The sequence below is a fragment of the Aulostomus chinensis genome, chromosome 8, assembly GCF_037954235.1.
Source record: "Aulostomus chinensis isolate RoL2024-O1b breed Wild chromosome 8, RoL_Achi_v1.0, whole genome shotgun sequence".
Taxonomy (NCBI): Eukaryota; Metazoa; Chordata; class Actinopteri; order Syngnathiformes; family Aulostomidae; genus Aulostomus; species Aulostomus chinensis.
The window spans coordinates 16853725-16866455 of NC_141327.1; the positions used below are offsets into that span (position 1 = coordinate 16853725).

The following is a 12731-nucleotide window of genomic DNA, read 5'->3' on the forward strand; positions in this document are numbered from 1 at the left end:
TGTCCTTCCAGAGAGTTGTATTAAACCCGACAGCTGATTGGACCGTGCCGTGCCAGTCAAATCTCATTCTGGAAGGTGATTGGCAGGTTCCTCCTCGTGCTACAGACGGCTCTGAACGCCAGCCATTCTAGTGATTTACTTGTCATGATTGATGCTGCCGTTTACACCGCAGGCCCTCATCCCCGCTGAGCCACAGGCTACATCGCACGGCTGTCATGATTATTTTGGAGGATCTCATCGGAACGATTCGTCTCCTCTAAAATTACAAAAAGAAATTTACTCGAGCCTCTCCGTGCGCAGGGGCTCCCGAGCGGCTGTGCGACGCGGCGCGAGCTTCAGGAGGATGGCATTGCGCTGGACGGCGTCCCTGTGTGTGTCCTCGGTGGTCTATTAAGATTTTAATTAGCCGATAACATTGCTACAGTTGACGTTTACGACGGTGGGGGCGGCGGACGACGACAAACGCACCGCTCCGACGATGGAAACACAAGCCAGGTGAGCGTTTATGGTTCCATTTATTTTACATGTGAATATCAGTGTTACCGCGAGGAGCCCGAAGACGAGCCTATGTTACATTCTATCATCCATGTAATTCAATGTGAACCAGGCCCGGGGAGCAAACACCACCGGGGGTTACAGCCCCGGCTTCATATCCGTCCGCTCCTTCTGCCTCAGTGTAAAATTCCGCCGTACATCCTGCCAGCGGAGCAGCGCTTATTCATTACCACAGAAACCGTATTTATTGCTAAAGCAGCACAGCATGCTGTTGCGTTCCTTGTCCATATTATTTTTCCCTGGCTTCCCGTCCTCATTTCATGTCGTTACACAATCACGTTGCTGCTAGAAGCCGGAATATTTGGTGCCGCAAAGAGGAGATGATGTGTCATTTTGGCCACAGATGTTGATCCAGCCGAGCCATGAGCCGACTGCAGAGCAGGCAGGCCTGTTGTTCAGGCATCCTCCTCCTCCTCTTCCTCCTCATCCTCCAGCAGCAGCAGCAGCAGCAGCAGGCCGGCTCTGACCGGGATAATGAGCTCTCAGGTCCAAACAACCCAGTCGATCATAACAGCCTCTTCAAGTGTGACACTGCAGGACAAAGGTTTACATTAGTCACTCTCGTCTGTATTGAAAGGCTGTTTCTGCTGGGTAAGAGGGTCTGGCATGTGACGGGCCCACCTCACAGTGTCAGGGTGACGTTCAAATTCACCGTTGGTCTGATGTCAAACACCATATTTGGATGTAAAAATCAACAAAATATTCTGATTAAAACTGGTAACGCTGCATGGACGTTAACAACTGGACATGAGGAAGTATACGGAGTCGACCGGTTCCGATATCCAGCATTTTCAGATTATCGCAATCTGTTTTTTCTTTTTCTTTTTTTTCTGATTGCTGATAACAAAATAAACTAAAACGCACGACTGTGACTCTGCTGCAGTCGCCCCTCTTTGTCTGTAGTTCTCTGCTCCGTATTCAAGTGCTGCTGAAGTTTGATTTGTTTAGAATTCATCTTGATGATAAAACTTCGGTATCATCTGTTGAAATGTTAAGAAGAAACCCTACTGGGAGCTTCTTGCTTGCTGGCAAGCTCTCTTGTACTTAACCATGCTCAAAATCATTTTTACATTGAAGTTTGCCTATTTAAATCTTGATATCAATATTTTCATTTTTTGCAGTTTTATTTTTTTGCTCATCTGACGTCAGAGCCTACCTTTAGCCAAATATCTTCTGATGTTGGTGGCCAGCTGTCTGCCTGCTGGGCTGTGTGTGCATGTCCAGATGCATTCAGGTGAAACTGTGTTACGCTCCATCAACACCAGAGCGCCTGTGCTCCTAGTAATAATTTGCCAGACTAACTTTGTTATTTAAATGTTTACAAATTCAAACTTGCTAATAAAATAGCTCTCAATCTTGAGGACTAGGATGGAAAAAAAAAACAACAACTCTTGGTTAGATTAATTTGGGTTTTAAATCCAGTTTGGGCTGGTATGGATCATTTTCACCACCGTGCGGAATAAAAACGAGACAACCGACATAGTTTTTGGGTGATGATGTAGAAGGATTACTGATATTGCTGACTGCTTGCACTATAGAAGTGTTCCCTCCCGGGCTGATCTTATTTGACTGTAATTATGCCTGGAACCCCCCCACCCCCATGACTAAGGACATGGACCACTGAGTCATGGCCTCATCATATCTGTGTTCAACAGACGATCAGATTGATTTCAGGCACATCAATGAAATTCCCTTTAGTTACAAAAAGGCATCTTGCACAGTTCACCGTTAAGGAAGCAGGTATCTGATTATTACTTCCTGGTGACCTTGTGTGTGTGTGTGTGTGTGTGTGTGTGTGTGTGTGTGTGTGTGTTTTAAGCACTGCGGCCTCTAAACATCCTCTTGATCTGATCTCACAGAAACACACACTCACACACAAAAGATTGCAGGCTGTATGAACGCCACTCGGCCCTTCAAACAATTTCCTCTGCCCCTGCCTCATCCATCTGTGTGAGAGGGTGGTAAAATAATCCTGCAAGCTGTGGACAGTGTCGCCAGAAAAAACAATCTGAGATTTGTGAACACGTGCTTGTGTATGCGCAAACCCATTTGAGTGTGTGTATATGTGTGTGTGTAGTGTGTGTTTGTAGCCTGCAGCGAGAACAGGAGGAGGGATATCATCTTCCTGTACAGTACAGCATGTTTACCCACTGCTGTCCAGGTGTATTATTGTTTTACACGGCATCTGGTTGGAGAACAGATAGCAGACAGGAGCCAACTCATCTGGGAGATGGACAGATCTCCAGCTCGTGGATAAATCCAGCTAGAAAACCTGACCTGCAGTTGAGCTGTCAGTCATCACCAGGAGTGCTGCTGTCACATGTGCACAACAGTCACGATTCATTTGATGAACTGATGGTCTAAAAACATGACGTGTTCAAACAATATGCCACAGTTCAACAAAAAAAGAGGCTGAATTATGTTCACCCGCAGTAGAATTCTTGCCTGTGTTCATGTTTGCTAACATGCTAGACGTGCAAATGTGGACGAGGCTGATTGATACTCTAAATTGACTGTAGGTGTGACTGTGAGTGTGAATGGTTGTCTGTCTCTATGTGTTGGTCCTGCAATGGACTGGTGACACATCCAGGTTGAACCCCGCCTCTCACCTGAAGGCTGCTGGTATAGGCTCCACCCCACTGTGACCCTCAACAGGATTTTGGCAAGAAAATGGATGGATGGATGGATGGATGCTCCCTCATTCTGATATAACTTGATATGCAAGTTCTGAGATCAGAAACTAACTCGGTGAATAACCTGTTCTTAATTTTTTTTTTTGAGGAGGGTATTGTGGATGCTATTCCAGCATCCTAAAGTACTAGTACTGTATACACTCTGGTATAAAATATGACACACACACCCCAACAGACTGACCTGGGACAGGTCAAGGTGAGCCTGTTTATCTCCAACCTTTTTCTCTTGGCTTGCCATGATTTATGTGATGCACTGCAAACCAGGAATAATTAACTTTTCATGGCCAGTTTTCACTCTCCTGCTTCACACTTTTACCAGTGGCTTGTCCCAGAGCAAATAGTTAGCCTGTATTGGTTATATTGCAACGACACAAACTGCAGTGGAAACTGTTTTCATGATATAGAAGAATCTTGAGGTGCCATTATTTCTTGCCGGCCGGACGGTTGGCTGATTGAATGGTCTGGTGCGCGCCAGGCCTGTGGACAGTGTTGCGCTCCCATCTGCCCTGCTGACACATTTAAACGGGGAGCAGCTTGATGACCTGGCCACTGCCGTTCAGGCTCACTACTCCACTCTCTACCTTATTGTTCTTGTAGCCTGCAGATTTGTAACTGGATCTTTGGAGCCCTGCAGATTTTACTTCCACTGAGCTGCAGTTTTGTTTTGGTGCTGTTGCATTTTGGATTTCTGTCAATATGCAAATAATGTTCAAACAACGTGGCAAAAATTTACATCCTAAATGGTTCAGAGGAATTCAGTCTGGACCTATTTGGAAAATCTCTTCTGTGAATATCATCTTTCTCTTTATTCATTCTTGTCTGAATAGTAACTGGATCTGTGTCCCTTCCCAACATTGCTTCCTTTGCTAAACTGACTGAACAATGAGGAGAAATATTTCGCAAGCAAACATGTCCTTGCTTATCCCTAATTAGGGTACAAACACTGCCAATCTTCACCTCAGTACAGTCGGAGTATTGTTATTGTAGGAAACAGTAAGCATGAGTGGATGATTTGCTACTGGCTAAATCTCTGGGAGGATGATTAATGACAGATGCAACATGGAGAGAGACTCCTACTGAGCTTTTTAAAACCTCTTCGCACTATCAAACTGTAACGTGATGTGTCATGCATTGCCGGACCATCGGTGGAAGTTTTTACAGCTCATAATAGACAGTACAGAACTTTCTTTAGATTTGGAGGTTTACTTCCAAACAAGATAAGTATTCTTGAGCTGGTAATGCCAGAATGTCTGATGGCCACAGATCTCGTTTCACGTTTTTCCACCTGCCATCCAGCAGGTAACGTCCCCACAATTTTAGCCTCAAGTTGTAATGGTGTCAAAGAAAATGTTTTCATCTTACATTTAAAGAACGTTTTAAGGCTGTTAAATCATTCAATAATTACATTCCTACTGGTTACCGAGACAAAGTGCAAAGTTTTCGGGAAACTGAATATTTTATTCATAAATTGTTGTCTCAACCAACATTTTAAAATATTTTTTAAAGAATCTTCCACTACTTTCAGGTAAGAATATTCTGGGAATAACTTTAAAGTGTCCCACCATATTCAGAAGATTTCTAGGTTTTTTTCCTGGAGGATTTTAATTCTTTTTTTTATGCATTGATATTGTTTATCAATGGAGGTTGTTATCAGAACAGGTGACTGTTTGGAAGATGTTAAATTAAAAGATAAACTAATGTCAGTATGTCATCCAGATTGCAGCTGTCAGATATCCTTAATGGCATCTCATGTAATCCATCCAATGTGAGATACGTGAATGGTTTCTGTTTAATAATTTTTTCAGAATATTATATAATTGTATTAGCACTAATGCGCTTACCGTTCAGTTGAAGTAAAAAAAGAAAAGAAAAGTAGTCCTTTAAAGTAGTCGATGGATTGTGGGTAAAGCTATTTCTGGACACATTTTTTTGGCAGAGGGGGGTTGAGGGGAACCGAATAATCTGGAGAGGGGTTCTGACTAAATTTGAGGGGCAAAGTATGAGTCATACGCTCAGTAGATTTAGGCAACAAAGTCAAGGAAACATTAAATATCAGCGTCACTTCGATTGCCCTGAATGTGTCTCCTCCTCGTTCAAGCTTGATGTCACAATTGTTGCTGGAGGAATCCCAGAAAACACACGGTACATGGCGTGAATACAAGCCAGTTAGCGACTGTGAAGTCTCTGTCATCTCCACAGAGTGCAGCTGGCAGGTCTGAGTCTCACATGACGCTTTTTGAAAGCTGATGTTCTCAGGGTTAAAAGTTAGCCACACACAGTTCCCGGGACACCCAATACAAAACCTCAACTGTACTTTAGTATTTTTATTCTATAGTGGAAGTGCTGTTAAAATTATGTCTGCATGGTCAATCTTATGCTTGAATGATGTGCACTGTGGACTTTCTCCTCAGGAAAGTAGATGCAATTGAGCTCCCAGCTATTTCTGCCGTATTAAGTTTTATGTGTGTTGTCCCTGTCAGATAAACAAATAAAGAAACCACCACAGCACCACAAGTACATGTCGTCAGATCCTCTCTAGAATAACTGAGGCAGATGATGTTAAGTGGTTTGAAAGCTTTCTTCATGCACACCAGCACCCTTTTACACACTATATAGAGTGTTTAACTTGTCAATATATCTACATTAGTGCAGACATTGATTTCAGCTAATCAAGTCATTCTGACTGCCGTTGCAGCTTTCACATTGAGGGAGGAAAATCCGATACAAACACATTCTTCCTTTTACAATGGAACACTTTAAGTAAGGCTGAGCCCAGCAGCAGTCACAAGGATGGTTAGTACTGTAGATGAGTAGCGAGGAAATGAGCAGTCCACGTGTCGTGAGCCAAACATGAGATCAGGAGTTGGAATAACAGCAAGGTTAGCAGCTACAGATTAACCAAGGCATCAGCCTGGATGTCAGGGCTGGGTGGCCCTGAGGGCAAGACGCACACACACACACACACACACACACACACACACACACACACACACATATGCGCTGGAGGGGAGAGAAAAAAAGGGAAAGGGGTGACACATAAGCACTGTTGGGATAATTTTATGTAATTGTAATAATATACAAATCTGTTTTTCCCATGTTTGTGTTTCTATTTTTTCCTGCCTCTGACAGGAAAGCCTCAGATTTCATTAAATATTATTCTTACTGGAGGGAAAATATTGCTGGGTGTGTTCTTGGTGGGTGTTGTGAAAGAGATCAAAGGGGGGCAAAGCCCCAGGCAGAGTCAGTCTTTCTGGCCCAGATGGGGACTGAGGAAAGTCTTTTGTAAATCACATTATGCACTAAGATTTGTATGCAAACCAGGGATACAACATTGTGAAGACCAAGAGGTTAAGAGAACATGGTTTCATGTTCATGGTGTGTGTGTGTGTGTGTGTGTGTCTGTGTGTGAGAGAACAGGGGTTAGCGAGGCAAACAATACTGTTATCTGTCTCAGATGGTGAGAGCTCGGAGAGGATCCGTTCAGCCGTAGACTTGGCACACTGTGATAATTGTGCATGGTGATATCAGCCAAGGAGAGACTAAATATACACCCACACAGAGGTCTGTACATCCATCACACACACACACACACACACACACACACACACACACACACATGTTGTACTTAAATTATATAAACATGTAGATATGTCAGGGCACACGCTACTGTACATTGTTGCCCCGTCATGCCGCACAGAAACTCTAATATAGCCACTGTAGCTTCTCCCCAAGTAAACGATGACATCAGAGCCAGCCTGGCCAAGCCAAGCTCTGGAAATCTGGCTTGTTTTGCTTCGTCAGAGACCTTCGTGATGTCCTTCCATTAAACAATGTGTGTGTGGCAAAGTGAGAGAAAAATCTCCCACTTTAGTGCCATGCTGCTGTAGTGCTGCATGACTCACATCTTTTTAGGGTGGACCGTGACACTGAGTAGTCCTCTGTATTGTGGGAGCATCTGTCCTTTTGCCTATGGAGTCTTGGAGTCTTGTTTTTAGGTCATTTTCCTCAGTGTCGTTCCTCAGCCCAGTAAACTTTAATCTAATGACCTCCTTCTGAACATCCAGATTTGCATCCCTCCAGGTCTCACTCGAGGTCTGAGTGCGTGTCTAGTTCAATGTGATCGGGTCTCATTGGCTTGTTAATGGCTCTTTTGATTGGGATGGCTGCTGTGCATGAATGTGGGCCTTGTCCCCCCCGCCCAATGCTGTGTTGTCCCTGTTCAAACCCTTATTATTCTCATCTGCCCTCATGTTTTTCTCTCTCTCTCTCAGGCTGTTTTTGTGCTCTGCTTATTACGTGCATGTCTGTCTCATATGCTCATGTGTCTAATGAATACAAAAAATAGCTACACTGCTTCACTTTACATCAAATAACTTGCAAACATGACATGCTAACTTGGACAATCCAGCTTGATCCTCCTCTAAATTTGTGCTGATGATTTCATGGCATTTATTTACCCTTCATGAACTCAATTATATGTCTTTGCCATTTTTGTCATTTGTATTACTGAGTCATTTGTTTCTCTGCTACAGTGTGTGTGTGTGTGTGTGTGTGTGTGTGTGTGTGTGTGTGTGTGTGTGTGTGTGCACGCACGTGCGCAATGTCAGCTCCACCTTGGTTGCCTCATGATCATTGGCTGCAACAGAGAAAAAGAACCAGATGTTGTTTATGTATAGTGTGAGTAAGCATTTGAGTATGACTAAAAGCCCCTGAGTGAGGTGGGATAATTGGGAATGTGTCACACTTCTCTTCATGTTTATCTTTCTATACATGCTTTGTGCGAAGAAGGACATGATGAGGAGAGAAGAGGGCGAGGTGCTTCTTGACATAAGCAAGATGAATGTTGCACTCGAGACTCAAATGCCTGTCTCATTACTGGTTGCAACTAATCAAGTTAGGAGCACAAAAACAAGGAACAAGGTTTTTTTTTCTTTTTTTAATCTCTATTTTTAACGCTCATGAAAATCCCCCAGCTGTCTCAGCCCAGTTACATGCATTTTCCATTGTCTGAAAATGGTGTGAAGTCACGCCTGGGTTTACATGAGGAAGCTACACAGCCAATGGTTTCATCTCTTAATAAGCTCTTTAGCAAACAGTCCCACTCGTTCCATCTCTTTGAACTTACCAGTTAGCTGAGCTTCGTAATCAGCAGGGTTTTAATAGATGCATCGGCTGTTTGCACTCGTTCCTTAGCACCATCTCTGAATACTGATAAAGAGTGACCATGCCACCATGTCATTGTGGGGAATAGCTCTCTGATAGCAGTGATTGACCACGTTGATTTAGAGGAGGATGTTTGCACAGTGACTAAATTATTTGAAGCAGGTGTTGAGGAATGTTCATCTCACCAGCAGATTCACTTTATTACATCGTGTTTACTGTTTGTCCAGTATAACCAGAATTTCCAAGAATTTCATGTGAGGGGAGGTCCGTGAATTCTTTGATTTCTTCATCACTTTTGATTTCTGTAATAGCATTGCACTTTCTTTGGCATACCAAGATCATTCCATCCATCCATCCATTTTTCTATGCTACTTATCCATTAAGGGTCCTGGGGGGCGGGGGCTGGAGCCTATCCTAGCTGACATTGGGTGAGAAGCGGGGTTCACTCTGGACGGGTTGCCAGTCTGTCGCAGGGCCATCAGGAGAAATTAGGGGTTCGGTATCTTGCTCAAGGATACTTTTGACATGGTCACCGGGGAAAGTGAGGATGGAACTAGCGACCCTTCGGATGCTAGACGGCCACTCTACTTCAGAGCCATGCCACCGGCACATTGCAGTTAAATGTAACTGCCCAGCAATAAGTGCGAAAACTAAAGTTGTATCAGCTGTCAGGTCAGTTTGGAGGTTGTTGCACATCATTATACTTAGAACCTACAAAGCAGACACATTTGCTGCTAATCAGGTGCAATTTTGTCAGTTACTGTTCAGTTTTAATATGTGTGCTGTAGTAGCCAATAAAAGCCGTTGTGAGCCAAACATGGCGTGATGTCTGGGAAATATGTACAATTTCCTGTCAGTCTGATGCAGAGTATTATATAGAAGGGAGGCTAAATGTCCCTCTCACCTCCATACACCATCCCAAACTAAAGTGTCCAAAATGTAAATCTCCACCTCTTAAGAATGAACATTGTTACTTTTATAAAAGAAATAAACACAGGGCTGCTTCTGCTAATTCACTGTAGAATTATTCTGCTTGCTGGGACCAAAAAGTTATTAACAATGCAGCATCTACTTGGTGTCAGAATGTTATCGTGATTTAAAATTTGAATAAAAGCATTCAAGTTCCTCAGGTCATCCTCAGTTCAACACAGTGAATGAGGAGAGTTTTCAGCAGACGGCCGAGTGAGTCGCAGAATAATTATTCTCAGTAACGTTTTAGATCAGCTGCTTTTGATCTCCAGCTTTTAGATACGTCAGTTGAGAATAACTAATTTATATTTAGGGACAGTTGCTGTGTACCATTAAGTCAACAGGAGGAACGTTGATGGAGAGCACAGAGTTCTTAAGATGACGTCTTGTGCTGTTTTGTTTGTTTTTATTAAACCAACTTCTTCTGTGTTCCTGACAGGTTGGAAGACCTCTGATCATATTGGCTCCTCGGCCAGCCAGGTGGCCACTAACTGAGGAAGGAGACCACAAACAGCAAGACTTGGAGACCCTCTGATCGCACCCACACTACTTCACCATCCCACTCCATTCTCAGCACCATGTCCATACCCAGCAGCAGCCCAGAACGAGAGGGCTCTGGTGGGGCTCCCACACAGCTGGAGTGCCCCTCTTCCCCACCTGGTATGGACCCAGACCCCCTGTCGACAGGCAGCCCAGTGCTCAGCCCAGACTCATCCTCCCATGATGCAGCACTGTCAGCACCGGCAGCCTCTCCAGCAGACTCGGAGAACCTCAGTCCAGATGAACTGGAGCTGCTGGCAAAACTGGAGGAGCAGAACAGGTGGGAGCCGTGTTTCTGCTTCTTGTGATTATTTCAGCACATTTGTTGCTCACTAAATGTTTTGAGGCCATCTAACCGTTGTGTAGATGATCAAAATATTTGACACTTAACACAAACAAACTTGTACATTTGACCAGAAAAAAATGTGATGCATTAATCCTGGACATTCATGCAGGTGACTGATTCAGTACTTGAATCATCTGATAGATTATCGCTCTTTCAAAGTAATCAGTGTTATTCAGCGCAGTTGTATGATGTGAAGCTAAAGTTATTATTTAACTAAAGAAACAGGAATGGACAAGATAAGTTGAAGAAATAATCCATCAAATAGAACACAAACTTTAGAATGTAGCTCAGAAGTCAAGCGATAATGAGGGTTGAAGGTAGTTTTAAAACAGCAACAATTTAATGAGATGGTCTAATATGGGAGATAATTACCTCATGACTGGAATATGGCTGGTGATTAGAAAATAGATCGCAGGACCAGCTATAAGACAACTAGCTACAGTAGCTGTTCATTTGCATAACGTCTGACAGGAAATATTAAATATTGATGCTACTGACCTGCCATGAAGAAATAAAGATGGTGCTCAAAGGCCAGAGACAGAGGTGTCAGAATATTATTACTGGTGTCAACATTACAGTGCTACTCCAACTTAACTCTAATTTTTGCGTTAATAAACAAGCAGCGTTTATAATTTGATGACGCCGAGATTGTAGGAAACGAGTGATTGTGCAGATAGATAGAAGCGGAGTGATGAATCATGCAGGGGTGGATAGAGGAGTGTATGTCGATGGTGGGACTGCAGCTGCTGAGTTCCATAAACTAAATGTTATACAGTCTCTTCTCGGGTCTGCAGGGGTGAGGGCTTCAAATGATGAATTTTAACGTTTGGGTTTAAACACTGTTATTGTAAGAGATTTCTCTGAAGTGACCACAGACTTTTATCAGGTTGAACTAGAATCTCAAATCTACAGTACATGCTCTTAATTTGCAAGAAATGGATTTGTAGGTTATTGGTTTGAAAAGCAGTAAATAGGTGGGTAATAAACAGGTTTAAAAATGAGTGAATCTATGGGTAACAACCAGTGAATCCTAGTGATGCAGAGCATGAATGGAGGGAAAACACCAATAAATACACAGCTGCAGATTTTATAGAAAATATAGACCATTTGTGAGAAGTTAATGCAGTTTAATGTGTCCATCAGTATTTAAACTGTCATGATTTCTCAGAAACTTTCAAGTAAACTCAGTTGTAAAATTGAACACTGTCACGACACAAAAGCAAATTGAACTTTATTTGATTTGATTGGACTTTATTGCACACAGCAGTGCTTTACACAAGTTAATTACTTTCAAAAGCAAAACAGCATGAGAGAGAGGTGTGAGTCATCAAATGCTGTATAAGAAGGGCTTTTTTGGGCCTGGATCAATCTACTCTTGCCTCCGTAGTCCAGTTTGTGTGATTAATGTGAACACTGTTAACTATAATCCAGGCGCAGATCAGCAAACTGTGATCATGTCCACTTAAAAGCAGTTCTGTCAGGTCCATTCACGTCAAGAAACACAAGAGATGATAATGAGCTTGATTTGTTTATTATAGTTGGCAGCATGGCTCTGTTCAGAGGAGTCCCCTGATAATTTTTCATGAGCACCATGAAACAGGGGACCAGCAGCATGAGGGAAGGTTCTCCCAGTTTAAGACTGGAAGAGCAAACATACCCCCGTGAACAGAGCAGCAACATGACATGGAACGAACTATGCCATGTATACACGACAAGGTGGAGCTGGGGAGGTGGAGGGTAGCAAGTTGCGAGCAGGAGCAACTGTACAGCAACTGTACAGCAACTAGCAACAGCAGCAGATAACAGTGGGCAGAGCAGCATAGCCAGAAGCTAGCAGAGCAGTAGTTGAGGCCAGGTGACATTTAAGTTGAGAGGGGCCAATCAGAAGCGAGGGATTTGATCAGCTGATGCGGAGCAGCTGTAGATCAGCTGATTGATCAGTTTGATTGATGGACGGGAAAGCCAATAGCGCTTGACTACCACGGCCTGACAGAACTAATGCTAACGCTCGATTTTTGATTAATATATGGTCAAGTGGGCCTGAGTCAGGTGTAAAATGTACCATTCTTCTAGAATACATACCCTCCTTCTTCTTCTTCTTTGAGTGTGTGTGTGTGTGTGTGTGTGCGTGTGTGTGTGTGTGTGTGTGTGTGTGTGTGTGTGGACACAAGTGCACTCAGGAAAGCTGAGCAGCAGGGGAGTGGAGGAAGGGGGGGGGATGATATTCAAGGAGGGAATGAAGCAATGTGAAAACACCCTAAGACTATAAGAGCCAAGTGACTCAAGAGAATCAGACAGGTGGGGTCAAACAGGACTAAACCTGACACCCTCAGGTTGAAGAGGGGTCTCTTAAATCACATCATCTCTGCTTCCTGCCTGCCTGCTGCCTTCAGAACTGCAGGGATAATAAAAAAAAAAAAAGAAGCTCATTATAGAAGTTGAGTCTAGGACACACTCTAGGCTCT

General features: G+C 43.4%; 1 protein-coding gene across 2 annotated transcripts in view; it reads left to right on the forward strand.

Annotated features, from left to right (window-relative positions):
- The first annotated feature begins 110 nt into the window (after positions 1-110).
- The window catches only part of evi5l (ecotropic viral integration site 5 like), a 31253-nt gene continuing 18632 nt past the window's right edge, over positions 111-12731 (forward strand). For both annotated transcript variants that reach the window (XM_086211306.1, XM_086211307.1), the window contains exons 1-2: positions 111-495; positions 9820-10200. In XM_086211306.1, coding sequence (XP_086067432.1) covers positions 9959-10200 — 242 coding nt within the window. In that variant the 5' untranslated portion in view covers positions 111-495; positions 9820-9958. The remainder of the gene's footprint in view (positions 496-9819; positions 10201-12731) is intronic.